The sequence below is a fragment of the Numida meleagris genome, chromosome 3 (assembly GCF_002078875.1).
Source record: "Numida meleagris isolate 19003 breed g44 Domestic line chromosome 3, NumMel1.0, whole genome shotgun sequence".
Lineage (NCBI taxonomy): Eukaryota > Metazoa > Chordata > Aves > Galliformes > Numididae > Numida > Numida meleagris.
In genome coordinates this window covers 23840887-23860985 of record NC_034411.1, presented here as the reverse complement: position 1 = coordinate 23860985, position 20099 = coordinate 23840887, and the positions used below count along the sequence as shown (strand labels likewise).

Here is a 20099-nt window from a genome sequence, read left to right as displayed (position 1 = left end):
AAACAACTACTTTGAGCGCAGTCGTGATTCCTTACAAGAAGTCTAAATTGAAATCACAATCACCAAATCACATACTAGGAACCATGGAGTTTTAAGACTTCCCTCTAATTACATGAAATTGATTCCCCAGTTATGGGAAGCCAATACCAAGTACGCTTGTATATTTTACTTTTACGTGCAGCTCAAGGTGCACAGAATGATGCTGACAGGCACAAGTACGTAGCAAATTTCAAGTTCTCCAAATTGCATACATATTTACAAGTGGAGTGCAAGATACTGCACAGCACTGAAACCAAGAAAATATGTTGAGTAGCATAAAAGCATTGTCACAGTGACTAAAATCTGTAACAGACTCCCCAGCTAGAGTTTGCTTTTTTAAATAATCAATATCTAGAAGATAGATTCTGACAGAAGAAAGATCTGCACTGATTCATTTGGGCAGAGTTTAACTCCATTCATTTGCTGAACTCTTTCAAAGATAAAGGGGGAGAAAATTCTCACTTGATAAATGAATACTACTGGGACTCATGTTTCCAACAAAACGATACCAATTGCCCAATCAGTACAAGATCATGTATACAATACGCACCTGTTGCCAAAATGTAGATTTACCTGTTTAACATACAATTGATAAAGTGCAACTAAAAAGAGAATGCACAGCAAACTAATTTATGTAAAATTGCCTGGCAATGCCTGGCATCTGAACATATGCATAGATCATACGGACGATCTAGAGTTTTTATGCTGCGTGTGACTGTCCATCTGAAAATTCAATGTTTTAATCATAATTCAAACTGAACTCCCAATTTTTAACACTCCAAAGTGATACCAGTTAACGGTTAAGTCTGTCTTGGAATGACTGCGCACAACTGACACTGTAATTTGATAAAAACTTGACTAAACTTCACAAAGTAACTTATGGATAATGTGTAAATTACTTTTTTTCATATGTTTAAATATTCTTAAATTTCAACTTTTATATTGCTCATGCTACAGCTATCTAATGACAACCTGATCAGAAGAAAAAACATTTCCAATGTGAAGAATCTCACTTTTAAAAGACGAAAATGAAGACTCTTCGTTCAGTACCAATTTATATAGTTTGTATACACAAAGTATTACATAATTTGCAGAAGAGCCAAAGTATTCAGCAACTCTATGATAAAAACTTACTGTAACAGTTGTAGAAGATGTTAAGATAAAAATATCTTCAGCTGTGGAAGCATGCATGTGGGTAGTTGGCAACCCTGCTCATGGCAGTGGTGCTGGAACCAGATGATCTTTAAGGTCTGTTCCAGCCCAAGTCATTCTACAATTCTATGAAATTAAAACTTAAGACTGGATTTACAATAATACCATCCCAATTTAAATCATTGATAGCATTTTGAGTTCTGCTAATGAGAAGGATTTTCAGTAAAATAATATATATGGAATAGAAAGAACAATGCCAAGAACAATCATAACATGGAAATGTTTGCTTGAACTACGCACAGCAAAACTGTGTTTTCTTATCTCAGTAAGCATAATAGTACATATACTTTATATAGACTATAATAGGAAAATCAAGTCATTGCTCTTTTTCCCTCTAGGGATTAATTCAGGCTAAAAAGGAAAATAAATTACTTTCTAACAGAGAAGCAACAATACGCACGTATCTAAGAAATCCACGGGAGGCTGGTTAGGAACGATTTTTCAGCGTGACATTACAGGGTCACCTAGCCCAGAAGCAATGCTCATTGTTCCTGAACTTACAAGCTTTGCACTACAGGAAACATTCCGACTTTGCAATTATGTCACTGTGGGGAAAATCTATAATTTTCAGGTATTTAACTGACCACCTTCCATCAATAAACACACTTTTAGCAATCCAAATGACCGAGTATATGCCTATTCAAAGTAGATTCACTCATTTTATCTAGTTGTCTGATTTACACTAGAAAAATAAAAGACTGAAAGCTCTTAAAAATTATCTGAACTGTGTAGCTTATGTATACACACCCTGTATGCTGAAAACTTCTTGTTTGCCAAGAATGACAACATCCTAATACCACCTTTTCCTAGCATACCATACCTTAAAAAGTCACAGTACTGCTACAAAATGACCTGTCCCATCCCACCAATGACCTGTCTTTGAGCTTCAGACCATTTGGTGTGTTCTACACAAAGGAATTGTGCATTCAGAAAAAAACTATTTCTCTACACCTGCATAGTTTAAAGTAGTAATACTAGTGTGAGATCTGACAAGATCATAAAGAAGAAAAGCTCAGTATAACGAAAGTTGTATGATTCATTATGCACCAAAACTAAGGCAAGTAAGTATTAAAAAGAAAATCCAAAAACTAACCTCAAGTCTGAAACACAGACTTGTTAGACAGCAAGTAAAACTTAGCTGGTAGCAAGCAAAGATAATGAAACAGTAAGGTGAACCTTGATCACTAAATAAGTTTTTACACAAATTATATGAAACATTAAATTTAAAAGCAAGCACAAACAATCTAAGAAATTAATGCAGTCTTCTACAACAATTGCCTACTAACTCTTGAAACCTCAATGAAAAATGAAAATACAAAGACCAAGATAACCAGTGCATCTTTCCAATGAGATTTTTTTTGTAAATTGTTATACAAATAGTTGGCAGATCCTTTTCACCACATGCTGAGTTGCATGATGCATTTTATAACATCAACAAACAATTTCACCATTATGTCAACTTTTAAACAATTTTTTTCCCCTGTGCCTTATCATGACTTTCCAAAACGCTATATTTAGTAATGCTAAATCTCTGCAAATCAAAGCTAAAATACACAGCACTGTGGCTCAACTCAGTCCCTTGCTGGGACTGACATTGCTTAGATGAACTATCTGCACCATGAATCCTGTGTGCATTCACTGTGTGATATGTAAACATACTCAATGAAGGAGAGGGCTCAGTGAGTCCACAGCAGTACAACACCGTTGTAAAATGTGGAGATTACAGGGCATGGCAAAAACTGCATTTGTAATAAGCAAGAAACAGGAAGGAAGGAGGTAATTCATCACTGGAGGAGTGATGCTAATCTTATACATGTGAGGAAGGAGGGGAAGGAATAGTCTCACTTGTAACTTGTCAAGAAGGATCAAAGGTAACAAGCCTTACCCTTGAAACCCAAATGAGAACATCTTCACACTGTCCTTCACTGCATACCATCACTTCAGAAGTCTACACAATTATACATTCTTCAACACATTCCACTGCATCAACACTGGGGCTAAAAGACAACACTGTCACATCTATTTTGTCCCCCGTGAAGCCAGGAGTTGGAATCAATTATCCTCGCGGGTCCCTTCTTAGCCAAGATACTTCATGATTCTGGTATCTGCTTCTGCATATTTTCTAAATGTTTCCTAGTGTCAAAATGTATACCACTTCCTAAAGTTACCTAACATAAGACACAAACAATACTAACATAAAAAAAATCATTAGATATAATTCATTTTGATATGAACATAAAGAAAGTTACATATAATGTGTGTTGCAAAATATTAAGTATGGGAATATGGACTGAAAATGTATTACAAGATTTCAGAAGCAAACAAATTATATCAGAATTATTCAAAACAACTTTACAGACCATACAACTTCAGAATTATTTGCACAAAGAAATTTAATCTCCTATAACTTTAAAGCACGTTAACCATAAAGTGGTAGCACCAAGTGTACGAAAGAGACATTGCTGTGTTTTTAATTATGAATTAGAATAAAATTAGTCACAGGTGGGTTTCTTTGGAGGGAAGGACAGAAGGGAAACAACTATTATTTTCTCCGCCATTCGGGTTAAAAAAAATGAAAAATAATAAAGTTTAAATGATTTTACTGCCTTAAATTACTCACAGAAAGAATTAAACTCAGTTTCTTTTCTTTGCTGAAGATGCCAGTAAAAGTTTAAGATCTGTAGTTACCAAGATCAACTGCAGATGTTTCAGCCTCCTCTGTTCTTACTATCGCTTTCAGCTTTCTCCTCTTTCCAAAGTGATTGAACTCGTCTTCTTACTCTTGAGAGAATTTACCTCCTTTCTCCATTCTATTCCATTGTGCTCTTTATTTTCTCTTGTAAAAACCACAGATAGTGACAACTAACCAAAGTCCGCGGAATAGAGCTACTGAGACTTCTAGCGCATCAGTCTGCTAGCTTTCCACGTGGAGATGACAGGTTTGGTGGACAAGTGACAGCAACGAATGCCCCCTTGCCCTGACATCAGCAAAGCCTGTAGCATTTCTTATACTGGTTTTTAACAAGATCAGTACCATACAGGGTAGATAAGCAGACAATAAGGTTGGAAGAAAACTAGCTGGTCCATCAGGCTGAAAGGGTTGTAATGATTGGTTCAAAGTCCAACTGGCAGCTGATTACTGGTGGCATCCCCCAAGAGCTAATACAAAGACCAGCAGTTTCACATCTTAAGAGTAATCATTCACATACTCCTAAGGAAAGACAGATCTTAACTGCTGTCTTCAACTACCTAATGAAGAAGTCAATGAGTAAGAAAAACAGGCTATTTTCAGAGAAGCACAGTGACAGGAAAAGAAGCAATGGTCAGGAAGTTTCAAAAATGGTAGTCCCAATTAGATGACAGGAAACACTGAAACACACCGAGGGAGACTATGGAATCTCCATCCTTGGGTACATTCAAAACTCAACCAGACAAGGCCACAAACAACCTGATAAAAGTAGGTCCTGCTTTGGGCAGGAGTTTGGACTAGATGACCTTTTAGACGTCCCTTCAAAAGCATATTATTCCACAGTTCTAAAACCTATTTCTGAAATACTACTGACAGAAAGGTGGAGGAGTACTGCCTTCACAATATTTCTATACACTCTTTACAGGAAAAGATCACCAAAAAAGTTGCACAAACAATCAAGAAATGCAAAATCTGTGAATGTTCAGAAGTTAACATGTTCAATAACGAGTATTTTGTAGAAGAGTTGCTTGTTAAAAATTCATTAAACTACATACAACTTATTCCAGAACGTGTCTGGCAAAGGTCTTACGCACAAATGACAGTATAGCACTACAGCATTCAAATGTTCTGAAAGTTATTCAAGTCATTACACCGTATTTGCCTGCTGTGCAGTGCTACCTGTACCATGAATTCATGTGCTTTTGTGGGCCCTTTGTGAAGTGTGTACTGAAGAATCTCTTCTTCCTCCCTGAGTTGTGAGGTAAGTAGACATTTACCATACTGCTTCTATGTAATCTTCTCTCTAGATAGAGAGAATACCTTATTTCAATATCTAAATGTCAAAGTAAGTGAAAGAAACTGTGCAGGATTATTATCTCTATGCTATAGTTGGGGAAGCAGAGATTTGACATCTAAATGACTTTCTCAAAGTCAGAGAACAAGTGGATGAATCAAGTATAGGAATCTAATATAAAATTCCCAGCTTCCAGTTTTTATTTTCTCAGTAAGAAAGATAAGAAGCCATGTTTGACAAAGTACATATGCACATACAAATATTCTCTCTTACTGGAGCATGTAACTACTTTTTTTTCCCTAGCTCCTAGTCTGAAATGGCTGAGGGGAGCTGGGTGTACTGAGAAACTAAAATTCCTTCAGAATGCAAACTTGTATGAATCTTCGTTTTACACTTACCACATTCCTCTTCCATTATGCTCCTTCTGTTCACTCTCTTCCATTTCTAGGTACATTCCCCCCTTCCCCCCACCCCCCAAAATTGTTCAACTTCTAAATAAAAAATGACTTGAGCATTTAGAATATTTACAGAAAGAAATTTTAAAACAAAACAACTTTTTGAGCTTTATCAAGCCTCTTCTTACATTAGCATCTCGGTAATCTAAAACAATACTTGAAATGCTTTTGCAACATTTAGTCAAATTCAATTGTTACTTCTTTTCATTTACTAAAGTAAGTTGAGGTAATTTTATTTTTAAATGTGTGCAGCACTACGTTGCAGATCTGACCATTGAGTCATTGTTTCTTTCTAAACTCATCTGTGGTTTCTCTGGGCAAACAAAATGGTCACTTTCCCTCTGGACAGCAGAAGAAGAATCAAGAAGACCCCTCCAAAGAAGGCACAGTCTCTGACTTTGTACAACATGATCACTTGATGCTTCAGTTTGCAAGTCAGAGCTCTGTCTGTGACTCTTGTCCCTTCCAAGATTCAAACGAGAAGTAACAGAAGGTAATACCAAGGGCGGTACCAAAACAATTCATGGCTTTACCTGGCACAATTCAGCTGTACACAATCACTCCCTTTTGTAAGATAAAGACTGAAGTGTTCAAATAGTTGGGCTACTTGCCCAGGCTATCCAGGCTATCCAGCTCAACAGAATACAGATAAAGAATATTTAATTATTACCTGATGTGAGTTGCTGGAAGAGACTCATACTGGCGAGAAAGGAAGAGCTCTCTGTGTTTCAGCTGATGTTTCTGTTTATCAGTCAAGTCAACCTCAATTGTAGTTTCAGACTCTTCTTCAACTTCTTCTGCAGAGAAGCAGAGTGTAGGTCGAAATTAACTCTGTTACATAATACACTTACAGCCATTTCACTTGACGTTTCCCCCACCCCTCAGCATTTCAAAGAAAAGATGAGTTCAACAAGACTAGTTTATGTAAGTTGACAGAATATTAAGTATTTTTGAATTCTATATCTTCTACTTAAACCCTTTGCAAATTACACTCCTCTCCTACTGTACTATGCACTGATGTCTTTCATACAGCTGTAGGAACAGTCCTGACAAAATTACTCATTCTTTGTTCATCTTCTTCCGCCTTTTTTTCCCTCTAGGTATGCTTTTTGCTTGCTTACCAATACATTCTGTTACTGATACTCACATTACTAGAACTTTTACAAGGGTCCTGGGAAAAAGCACTTCATGAAACAGAAATTTACTAAATGCAATGGATTGGCAAATCATAGTCTGGGAAAACTGCCTTCCATCATGTTAACCTTAATAGAGACCAACAGCAAATATAATTTGTTTGCCTATTTACACAAGATTTGAAAATATTCCTCTTTTAAGAAATAGAGCACTATTTTGTCTAGAAGCAAACAGTGTCTAAAAACCAGCAAGTCTTAAACTATATTTTTGAGGGATTTTTGCAGTTGAAATTTATCTTTTATAGTTACTCTAACCTGAAATTGTCTAATATCACACTGAATATGATAAAAACAAAGGGAAAAAAAACCCTCCTTTTAAAGATTTAAACTGTTTGTAATATGCCAACACAGAGGAAGAAATAAAAGCAGATACTAGAAAGTGTCCCACATAGAGTTAAAAAGCAATGTTCACAGCAGTTGCTAATATACTATATGGACAAGCACACTCTCCAAAATGGCTATCTTGGGATCTTCAAGGTTGAAATACACCTTCTTAAAGGGACATGCAGAACCCCTACTCTAACTTCCCAGAAAGAATATAGTCTCAGAAATACAGCATGCAAAAAGCACAGACACTTGAATAACTTCTGTAAGATTTAGCAGTTTTCTACCTGCTGCATTATCCATGAGCTGCAAAGACAAATGTATTAAGACAGTATTTCTTAGGAAATTAAACAATGAAATCTCAGCCATAGCTAGTATTTCATAAAGCAACCTTAGAATAAATCACCTCATCTGCTCTTCAAAAGAAACACTTTCTCCAACAACCTACACACTACCTCAAAACAAAGCCTGCCTGTATCCTCATGGCAACCCAGTTCTATCCAAATGTAACACAACTGTAGGGCATTTTGTTTGTTTTTTTAAGTCATCACTTCCTGTAGCTTATTTCACTTCTTCCAGCAACAGTGATAGAACAGTATGATCCCATATAACCATTTCTTCAAACCAAGTTCCATCCCCCTTAAGTCTATCTGGGTTGTAGGGCCCCAGGCACCATCCCTGTTTTGGCATGTGTTGTAGGGACAGTTTTAGCAGGAAAAAAAAAAAAAAGCCCAACAGTCTCACCTAACAGATCTACAGGTGCAACTCAGATCACAACTGAGTTCAGAATTATCCTCAAATCTGTCACAATGACAATAAATAAAGCTTAAAAATCCTGTGCAAATGCAAATCATTATTAAATCAAGCAAGTAAATAAAGAAAAAATAGGAACTAACATGAAAAGGTTTGTTTCAAGCAAAAAATAACTATGACTGTTTACTAAAATAAATGAATATTGTTAGCTATATTTGTGTTTCAAAGTTCAAACACTAATATTTCTTAAAATATCCAGATGTGCCAGTGTTTGTTTTTTTGGGTTGAGATTTTTGTTGTTGTTGTTCTGTTTGTTTCAGTACATGTACTGCTTGTAGTTCTTTAGAGGTCTGAAGTTCTCATTTAGCTATTTACTTCCTCTTCTTCCTAAAAGGATATCAAAAGCACAAAGTAATCTGAAACTTGAAAACTAATGACAATAAACAGTCCATTAGAAAGCAATTTAGACATTCAAACAGAGGCGCCCAAGGCCATTTTAGATTGACATACCCAAAACATCTCACTGTAGGCATGGTACAAAACACAGGAGAATGTATGCCAGTTTGAAGTGGCAGCACAGAGCCAGGAATGATACTGAGGAGAGTTTAAAATAGCTTTAGATACCTATGCTTAAGTAACATAACAGCTCCCTCAGAGAGAAACTTTACATTAACAAATAAAATTGTGTATTTCTTGTACTCATGCTGCATAAGGCTAGACTGTGTTGATACAAGAGCCTGAAACTGAAATAAAATCTTAGATGCATCTCAAGATATTCCAAGCCCAAACATGAAAAAAATATGATGTGGAGTTTCATTTTTGTCTTGCTCATGACAATCTGAGAAGCTCAAAAAGCAGAACAAATAACAGCCAGACACTCCAGATGCTGCATAGCCCCACCTTTTACTGCAGCATAATTTGCCACAAGGACAGTTTTACAATTTTCTTCTTCTGTGTTTTAATAGAAATAAAAAAGTGAACACTGGACAGCAGAGTGAGAAAACTAAATATTTAACCAATACACTTGATAGCAACACCAAGAATTCGGAAACTGAACCTTTAGACAGTTGCTTTCAAAGCAGGGCTTTTTTGTTTGTTTGTTTTGCACAGATCAGGCCTTAACGCTCATTGGAAGAGAACCAGTGAAGAACTTTCAATTCTTTTAAAGCTTTCTTCATTTTTCTGTCTTATATTTGCAGTGCATCTGAAACTTTATTTACCATCCAAGGAGAAGTTACTCTCATCAAGAAGAGTAAAATGGAAGGTACCTACAGGAAATCATAAAGCAGCACTAAAGTTGAGCACGTTTTCAGTGCTAAGAGAGCTGAAGAAATGGCTCAAAGTGAACAAATATTTTAATGGAAAATGATGATAATGACATACACAGGCCTCATCATTCCAAGAGAAAAATGGATTTTGTTTTCTCTCTGAAGCTGTTCAGCTGAAAAAAATATATTTAAAGTCTAAGGTAGGACTACAAAGACAAGTACAGTCAGATCTTGAAAACAACGTAGCCCCTTTCAGTTCTTGGGCAAAGCTGAAGTACTGTTTTACAGTACTTTTCCTGGTCTACAAGAAATAATCATTTGAAAGAAAAATCCTTAAGAGCAAAAGCAGAGATATCTAGTGAGCTTTTAATGTTCTAGGACTATTTATTATACATGGGCTTTCTAATAATCAACTGTAAATATTTACTTTGATCCTATATACCAGAGTAATCTGGTGACACTTCCCTGGGCAGTGGTACAGACTTGCCCTTGCCCTCTCCCCATCTGACATTAACTAAGATTGAAGTGACTCAAATAAGCAGTGGATACTGTGAAGAAACTCTAATCACAGAATCATAGGGGGTGGAAAGGACCTCTGGAGATCATCTAGTCCAAAGCTCAAGGTCCTCACACATTTTTACATTTGCTCTACTTAAATACATTTGCTTTCACATTGCTCTACTTAAATAAAATGTGAACGTTTTTTTTTCTTCTTCCATTTAATTTACATGATACACTGTTCCCAAGAATGCTGTTTTCTAAACTTTAGAAGACACTTTTCCGTGCCACCTAAACTCTGTAGGTGTCTTTGTTTATAGTTAGCGTGCTGACTCAAGCTTGCCACCAAGAACTGCTTGTGTTTACCACTAACATCAAACCAAATTGAGGGCAAGCCTCTAGAAACATACAGACCCATTTAAAGTAAAATGGTTTTAAAGAAATGACTTAAAATTCTGAAAGATGCCTAAAAAGGTTTAAATGCAAGTCAAAACATTCCACGGTTAAAAATCAACTTGAAAACATTACTTTCATCCAACCTATTACTCCTCCTAATCTAAGTCAAAATGTGCCCACCATACACTCCACTTGTCTACTGAAACAGAAAATAAAACATGAGATTGAACACTGGAGGTTATCATCAAGAAAAAGGAGCAAGTCTTTAGTTTTAAAAGGAAGAAGTTCTCCCTCTGTTGCCAGCAAATTGCTGTTAGTTTCAGCTAGAAATTAGCTGGGCTGCAGAACCACAGGAACACAGCTAATTCAGGTTGGAAGGGCTTCAGGAGGTCTCCAGCCCAAGCTTCTCCACAGTGTAGGCACAGGCTGTGAGGTCAGCCCAGGTTACTCAGCAGAGACCACAAAACCTCTTTGGCACCAGCTCATGGTGAAAAAGCTTTTCCTTGTATTGAATCTGAACTGCTCCTGTTTCAATTTAGTTACTGCAAAGAGCCCAACTTCATCTTCCCTATAACCTCCCCGCACATATTAGCAGAGCACTTCTTCTACAGATGGAACAATCTCAATTTCCTTAATCTGGACTCCCTGGGAAAGTGTTCCAGTCCCCTCTCCATCATCATGGTGGCCTCTGCTGAACTTCCTCCAACAGATCAATAACATTCCTTTATCAGGAGCCTAAAACTGAATGCACTGGAGTGCTGAGTTATCACAGGGGATAGCCACTTCCCTCCGTCTAGTGGCTTTGTGCCTGACACCTGCAGGGTCTCTCCTGCAGAGCTGCTTCCTCCAGCCCCTCCATCTCCATCCTGTATTCCTATCAGGGGCTCTTCCTTTCCATGAGCAGGACTCAGCATTTGTCCTTGCCAAACATTTTTGGGTTCCTGTAAGTCTGTTCTTCCTGCTTTTTAGGTCTACCAGCCTTGTCGTTAGGGGCATCACCTGGTTCCATCCCTCCCTCAAAGTGGTGTCATCTGCAAACATGAGGACAGTGCTCTGCACCGCAGCTCCAGGTCACTGCTAAAGGCAGGTCCCAGCATACATCCCGGTGGCACTCCACACACAGCATGAGCCCTTAACCACTCGCCCTCTGATTCAGACCACGTCATTAGATTTTCATTCACACAGCAGATCAATTCCAAGTCCTTGGCCTAATGTGCTTACCTAAAATGCTAGTGGTGCTGGCACAAAAGAAAACAGCAGGAGTGCGAGAGGAAAACAAAAAATACGAGACCACTCATTTCAATGGTAGCATGGAACAATGCTGAATTAAATCAGCAGCATAACCAAAGACTGAGGTGCCTTAACGTCCTACTTAGAGGATTGAAGGGCATTGAAAGAGGTTGTTCAGAGAAGCTGTGGAGTCCCCATCCCTGAAGGCACTCAAGGATGGGGCCCTGGGCAGCCTAATCCGGTGGGTGGCAGCCCTGCTGGGAGGTGGAAATGGATGGGCTTTAAGAACCCTTCCAACCCAAACCATTCTGTGATCTCTGCTTAGCTGCATCCAGCTTACACAAGCTTTGAGAGATTTAACAATCACTTTAAGCAATTTATAGTGTTACAACAGCTTCACTAAGTTTTAAATACTTTTAAAATTGTTTTAGATCAGCATAAAATTCAGTTCAAAGAGCGCTGTTCAGCTTGACTTTAAGAACAGCTTCTAAACTTTTATGACTTCCTGTCCACCTTTTTCTCTGAGCATAGACTCAGAGCAAAATCTATATACATGATAGGTATCACCAACATATTTTAAAACCTACAGATAAAAGGCTGAGAATGCTGAACAGCAGCAAGTTTACTACACAAATCAAAGGAAAGATGGCAGTGTGGAAGTCTCAAGATTAGCTGGTTGCAGTGAAAACATCAAGCATGCATTTGGCAGTTGGACAATACAGCAGAAAGGAATTACAAATATAGATTTAGGAGAATAGAGAGCAGATCTGTTTCCTGTCAAAATGGATACAAAAGGCAAACATTAAGCCTAACTATAGGAACAATTCTATTCCTACTGTGAATGAAGTGCTCTCTTAAGTGAGCAGTTGGCCAATTTGCTCAGTCTGCATGAGGTTTCTTGCCACATGCTGTGCTGTACTAACTTGGTTGCGACATTTAGCCCCCTAGTGCCGCACTGAAGCAGTTTAATCAACTTTGGGAGCTAGACGATGCACGGTTATACTGTCAGTTTGACTGAGAAAGTGTTCACCAAAGCTGAATTAATCAGCTCTACTTACACCATGCCTGTTAGTACAGTCCTCAGACAGTATGTGACATCTACTAGGTATTTGCTGCTACTGTCAGGTAGGATTAGAAACTTCAAACACAATGTGTATGGATTGCGAGTCATTTAGATAGTATACTACTACCTCATGTATGCATCTGAGCAATTTTGCAGGTAGAAAAAAAAGACAGGTTGGTTGTGCTTACAAGGAGCAGGTGTACTTTTAACTCCTGCTGGATAGCACAGATACATATACTCGCTGCCAGTATGGGGTTTTCCATTTTTCTTACACAATTAACCAAGCGATCCTCCCACACATGATATCATCACTTTTCTAAAAGAGGTCAGAAATAATTGCATTCCACAACCATTAAGAACTAGGATGCCACACCTACTCCCCAATAATAAATATTTCTAAAATCAAGCACAAGGGTTTTTCAGTATTTCCAAGTGGTATGTTATATAGTAACAACAGTAGCAATTCCCAGGATTACAGTCACACATAACTTGTAACTATTTCATATTTATCTTAGGCCTGTAGCATAATGAAAACCATGGCAATTCTCATTAGTAGAAAACTCCCCATTCCAAAATTTGATGGATGGAGATTGTTGAGAACAAGGACCTTGTCGGTGGAAGGCAGAGAAGGATTACCTTTACAAGTAGTATGAATCACAATGTGCTACATGAAGAAATAGATACTGATAAATTAAATGTTACATGAATAAATGCAGGAATAAGCATGCTATGGTTTAACAGCGGTATTCAGTGCTGCAAAATAGTTTATGACAACACCTCAAAAAGGAAGGGTTTCAAAGAAGCATGCAAATGGTAATGCCCAGGCAGTAATGAAATAGACCTGGCAATAGTGCACCAAAAACCTAAAGGCAGATTTCAGTTTTCCCCTCCCCTCCTTAACCTCGTTTCTGTCTCATTTATTCAAATAGTAACTACTTCAAAAGAGGAAAATATGCCGTTACAGAACTCAAAAAGTGTTTGGTCACGTATACACCTTTATAAACTGCAGCGACCTGTTACAGCATGTGCAGGCAATAGTCCTGCATGGTGTGTTCCCTATAGCAGCTCCTTAGAAAACAACATACTCAAAATTGTGCCACAGACAAAGCTATGTGCATTATGATTAATATTTTCAATGCCCATTTACGGGATCAGGCTCATCAGCTGAATCAGAGGCCAATTAGTAAATTCTTTGAAGTATAAATATGTCTAAGGCTGTGGCAGGAACTCAAGTGAAAAGTTTTTGTTCTACCTTCAAATCCAGGCTGGCAAACTACCCACAAAGCAAAAGTGCACGCAGGCAATTTGACACTGCTCAAGAAAAATGAAAAAATATATCTAGCATCTGTCTCAAGAAGCGTGAAGGCCACCTGCAGCAATGCCACGTAGGTAGGATTCTGCTCCTCGCAACCCAATCATTCCTTCAGAGCAGCACAAACATTATACAAATCATTTGGTACCAGGGTAGTCACGGGACACATACCAAATCTTCACCTTTATGATTAATTATTAGATATTGAGTGGGAGAAATCTGTATCTTCCACTTCCATGAGACTGATCCTATTAGCAATTTTTCCCACAAGTTAGATTTTAACTTTTCTATACAAACCACCTGCTCATAAGACCATTTTAGATGGCCTTTCCTTTAAAAACTGCTAAAGTATGCCTGACTGAAACAGTTACCAAGTGGTACAATTACTTCTCCTTAATAAAATGCAGTGTAAATATTTAAAAAACACGTATCACATAGAGAAAACTAAGAGCACCAGAAATCTTTAAGTGTTCTGTCAGAACCAACCCAGAGTCCATATCTAAGATCTATACAGGTGTTTTCTTTTATCGTGTTAATAAGGATAATAAGCACAGAGTTTCAGGGATTTAAACTGTTTTTCTAACAGATGATTTATATCCGCAGTAGCAGGTATAAACAGCTTTTCAAAATTTGTTGGCAGAGGAAAGGCACAGATTGTCGAAGCACTTTCCTCCCCCTACTCAGGATGGCATATGATTCTGCTTATAAAATACAAATTATTTATCTTCTACAATATCTCCTTCCAGAACGGCTGAATTTTGTTTGAATTTTCATGGAGGAAAGAAAGAATAGCAACAAAAAAAAAAAAAAAAAGGAAAGAAAACAATTTGTATATCCCGTTCCTGAGTAAAGTTAATTAAGACACATTAAAGTTTCATGTTTAGGATTTTAAAATTAGAATAATATTATCTAAGGTAACATCCACTCTATGCTAACATAGTAAGAAAACATTTATAGATTTGATGAGATGAGCAGGAAGAGAAGTTCATTCATTTTGATAGCCTAAGACTTGAAAGTTAATTTTTCCATCTTCAGCTATGTTAGAGATTTATCTTCTAGGGTATGTTCCTTCCTTGATGCATGTACAGAGATTTTAAGATACTAATTAATGAGAACTATTTATATAAACAGGGAAATGCATAAAGAAATATGAAAATATATGACTTAAAATCAATAAAACCTTAAGTTATGATGCCAGTTGTATGAGGAAATCAGTGTAGAAATAAACATCCCATCATATTAACTAGTCGAATCTTCAATATACATGCCATGTTTTTTTTAATAAACAAATAAAAGGTCAAACCAATGAAGTTTTTCTACTAGTCTTAGCATTTTGTTTTGTACACAACACATTAAAATACCATGTTTGCTATAGTCCCAAGTAAAAAAATCAAAAATAATCATTTCTACGCATCATACATGTTGAATATTCAGTAGTTTGATCCTTGATTTTTCTCATTAAAAAGAATTGAAAACAGAAGAAAGGAAAGAGCATTACATAAGTGTATGAAGCTAGTCACCCTTTGAAGGCAAAAATACAGAAGCTGTCCATTTATCATAGCCCTTTTTCTTTTATGATACTTGGCCCCTTGAAGCCTTACAGAGAACAATAGCATCAGTATTTTAATCTTGACAGCAGCAACAAAGGACCTGGCCAAAAGAGCTGTCTCACAGCAAAGGGCCACAGTGACCTGCAGGACCAGACTACAGGTCACCAACCCTGCCAACATGACATTTCTGCACTGGTTTAAGCCAAAACAAGGGCACGCTTTTAATACAAGAAGCTGCAACAAGTCACCATCTTCAGCATTGCACATCGTTCACAATCCCTAATGGAAACAAGAACAGAAATGAAAATTTAAGTCCATCACTTGGCACACCAAAATGGGAAGACAGCTAACTTAGTTCTTGATAGATGCTTAACCTGCTGTACAAGTAGGAAAACACATGTATTTACATAACCTCCGGATGTATGCATAGATAGCACTTCATGCACAGCCCATCAACTATGCAATCTGCACAAAGACGAGAAACCTGCAAACAATTTTTGGATTCAGACAGCCTGCGACAGCCAAAATGAACTACTCGGCTCTCCAAAGTCTTTCAAGAATTCCATAATGTAAAACAGGCTTTTACTGGTAAAACTGAACTTTTCACCAGTCAAACTTGTTTCGTTCATGGGCGTGATACATTCCACATTAGAATAAAATATCTCTCTGCCAGGATCCTTACAGAAACACTTGCGTAGCACATATAAACAGGTTCACACAACAAAGCTTCCCCTGCAAAGATAGGGCTACAAACAGTGTGGGGAAAAGCGGAGTATCGATCAAACAGGCAAATCACGTCTCTAAACAGCACAGCTATTCCAGACACCCACTCTGCTACTCCACACAGTCCAGGGCACATCAAACTCAACGTATATGGTAACTTTGTGCCCATATCCTGTTATTCATGGAGGCTACATTTAACAAAATAAATAAAATGTAAAGGCAAACCACAGAATCATTTTACATATTAATCTCATCTGCTACCTCTACCTTCTCTGTAACACCTCACACCAAACTACCCAGTGCTGCACGAAGTCAGCTGTCAGCTTGGGTAGGAAGCACCATGTCCTTTCTCACACAGTGCCTTGCCCAAGCTAATAAGCTGCGTCTCCATCATCCTGTGTGAATTTAAAGGCATGCATGAGTATTACCGAGGACAGATATCACAGACTTCATTTCACTGCACAATGTAGGCATATGCAAGAATTACTGCTGGGAAGCCTTTAAGCCACCAGACCTCATCCATGATTCATACACCCAATTGCCACTGTCAGATGGGAAAAAAGTTATTCTACATTACTAGTGAGTTTACATCACTCGGATTTGTAAGTAACACACTACTGATTCAAATAGTCTATCAGAGAACCCTTTGAAGATGTAAAATGCATCCCTAACTGGAGCTTTAAAGATACAGATAACCTAGCAATGTGGGAATTTTTTGCCTAAAATGTATGCCTTGAATGCTTTCTCTCACTGGGGGAAAAGATGGGAACAGTGTAGATTTCCATGATCTTGAATGTTTCTAGGAGGTGTGAAACACTCTATCTTTGTGAGACAAAGAATTACGATCACAGAATCATCACAGAATGATGATCAATAATATCAATTTAAACTTTATATTTTGTAGGTCATCAAAAAAACAGCATAGAATCACACACTGGCCTGCAACATTAACAAACATTAAGGTGGTAAGAAAAAATTAACATCTGAGAGATGAGAAAAAGCAATAACAGTAAATTCGGCAATACTGATACACATATTTAAGCTTGACTGAATGTGAACGTATCCTAAAAAACACTGGGAAATAGAGAATGTACAATGCTTAGACTGCTCTCTGTGAAGGCTGTCTCCTTCCAACAACTCAAACGCGAAGAATTTATTTTGTGGGTAGAGCTCAAGAAGTGCCTCCTTCTTTTGTGACCAAGTGAGCCACTCCCTACAGAATAAATAATTTCAGTAAACAGGGAATAAAAGCAGAAGTTGGACTTCACAGATTTGTTAAACTTCTGAAATTAAACAGCTTTCAGTATAAATACATATAACTTGCGAATTTGCAGCTTTCCACTTTCCACAGCAAATTCATGAAGTTAATCCAGAATTTGGTTTTAGTTTGCTTTTACATTCACAGAGATCAGTAGCAACGTGCTTAAGCCTTTTAAATTATGTGTACAGAAAATAAGAGTTTGAAATTTAAAATTAAAAGAAAAGAACTTCTGAGTATGGCTGCCCAAAATTATAAATCTGTTCTTAAGAGATTCACAGATAAAGCTAGCAGCTAGTTTCCCTAGTTCAGCCACACAAAGTACGTACAGTGGATATGCAATAATTTTAACATGCAATGTCCTACATATCCAAATGCAGATCCTATATATTTGAGTGAAAGCATATATATATACATGCGCAAGTCTACCATCACAGCTATGATCTCCTGCAACTACAAATTTGGCTGGTAACCCATTCACTCCATTAACAAAACGTTAACATTCACAATCTAATAAAACATTCTGCACCAAAGGAACTGACTGAACAGCCACAGAAGTTAGTAATTCCACACTATACTTAGAGCTGACAGTAAGCTGGCTAATGAGACAGTATTCGGTACAGTTAACTACTAATTCCAAAATGTCATTCACAAAAAGAAGACTGTCAGAAGCAAAGAGCTCCTCATTATGGTTTCTTTATTGTTTTTATCACTGAGGGAAAAAAAAATGGCAAGTACACAGTTCCTGCACAAAAATGGAAGGAAAAAAACACATTATTTATGAGACTATCCAAAGCACCCTTGAAAAAGATAATTGGGAGCCTTGGGACAAGTTTCTCCTTGGTGACAAGGATGTGATTTTGGACAATACTTGCTTTACTTTAGCAAGCTCTGTACTTCCTCCCCAGTAAATTAAAACTGAAGTAATTCTCTTGGGTAAACAGAGGAAAACTTCACATTCCCTTGTCTCTGGAGATCAAAAAGGTCATGTCTTCCTTTAAAATAACTTTTCCTCAAACTAATTTTTAGTGAAAGTGATAGACTAATACAAAAATATCTTAGCATAAAAGCTACGCTGCCACTGATTTAAGAATTTGTTATTGGTATCATTCTTAAATGTGTCTAACCACATCACAGACCTGAGGATACCCAGAAGCAACATAACATACTTAACTTTGCTAGTGCTTATTTACAGTCAACTGATGGAGACATGTAAACCAAGCGTAACATGTAAAATTCCAGTCTCAAGGAAGAGATCCACGGGAGCTCATCCTCCCAAGCTTTCCTAGCCTACCACTGTTTTGTATTTGCTTGCCATTTCATCTTGCAAGCAAAGGCCAGAGTCTTCTGATGGCTTGCTCAGACACTATCAAAAAACTTGTCTTCTCCTCAAAGAAAAGAGGGCAGAAATGCTAGGTCAAAAAAAATCATTTTCTCTTACTTCTTTGGTACTGCAGAAGGAGAAAACATCTAATCTGCAAACAAACAGTAGTTGCACTTACAGAAGCCTTGAAATTAGAAAGGCAGCATCTCACTGTACCAGTTACACAAGTCTGCACACCCACTCCTCAGGCATATCTAGCAGCCAGCCCTCCTCCTCGAGAAATGTTCCGAGATTCTCCTGTCCTTGATTCCCAACTTTGCCCTGCCAGTCCTCAGCTCATTTTCATCCTAACGCTCAGAAAAACGGCATACTGCATCATAAGGTAACACCAACAGATTTGTTTTCCTAACAGCAATCAAGAGATAGGCCTTATTACCTAGTATAATTAAAAATACAAGCTGCACCCTAACAGAAAACCTAATCAAGATTATTAAATCTCATGGGAAAAGAACAGTTACACATTACTGTAAAAGTAACAAACCAACAGAACTCCCGAGCTCTGAAGACCCTTTTTCCCCCCCCACACCCACAACAACCATAAGTAAGATCCAAATGGTTTTGGGTGGATCCACAAAGGTGGATAAAACTGATCATGTGCAATGCAAGAATTAACATTCATCTCTGGTATTCTTTTGACAAAACATGCTTCAAATTAAACTTAGGCTCTGAAAAAAATAGGTGTTCAAGGGAACTAGGAGGACCAAAAATAGCCAAATTTAAGTCTTCATATAAAACTTCAAAAGATACTTTATATTCAAATGCATTAAATGATTTAAACTAAGTAACAAGAAAAGTCTCACTCTGTAAAATGATTTTTCAGTACGAATTTTGATTAAAGAAACTTTTTATCCTTCTGACCAGCAGCTTTTTAGTTTTGTGTACAAAAAATACTAAACTGGAAACAAACCAGAACCCAAACAACAATAACAACAACCACCAAAAAAAACCATACAGCTTTCTGGCTGTTATTATCTGATTGGACAAACATAATCCAGAAATACTGGATTATTAAAGTTTTGAATTACATTGCATCGAATACTTGGCTCAGAAAAAAGAACACCACAAAGCATTTTAGACACTTTACTCAGGAGTCCTTTACTGAAATTCCGGGTTATCTACAGACATACAATTTTTCTTTTATGAATGGAATAGATGAATTGCCTTATTTCCATTTTAGTTCCACTTACTCTCAAATAAAATACTGAAAAGCAAATCTTTAAGCTGTATTTCTTGAATTGTTGAAGAGGATTAAAGATTTCTCATGTATTCCACCTAAAACTGAGTATTAAGACCACCACTATGCAACAGCAACCATGTATTCAGAAACCTGACGACAAAAAAAGTGTAGCTATATTTAATTTTGTTTTACCAGTTTAAAACACATAAGAACTTTTATCATGAGTACTATTTTACAGATAATGAAAAGTGCAGAGAAAATACGTGACTTATGATCATGAT

The 20099-nt window shown here is 37.2% G+C and overlaps 1 protein-coding gene across 21 annotated transcripts in view; it reads right to left on the bottom strand.

The window, feature by feature from the left end:
• Positions 1 to 20099, bottom strand: part of MTA3 (metastasis associated 1 family member 3) — a 696451-nt gene that overhangs the window by 669847 nt on the left and 6505 nt on the right. For 20 of the 21 annotated variants that reach the window (XR_002436305.1, XR_002436306.1, XR_002436307.1 and 17 more), the window contains exon 4: positions 6360 to 6486. The exons of the other annotated variant lie outside the window; for it this stretch is intronic. Coding sequence is in view for 4 of the 20 variants with exons in the window: in XM_021389468.1 (XP_021245143.1) it covers positions 6360 to 6486 (127 nt within the window). In the remaining 16 variants the exon portion in view is untranslated. The remainder of the gene's footprint in view (positions 1 to 6359; positions 6487 to 20099) is intronic. 21 annotated transcript variants of the gene reach the window in all.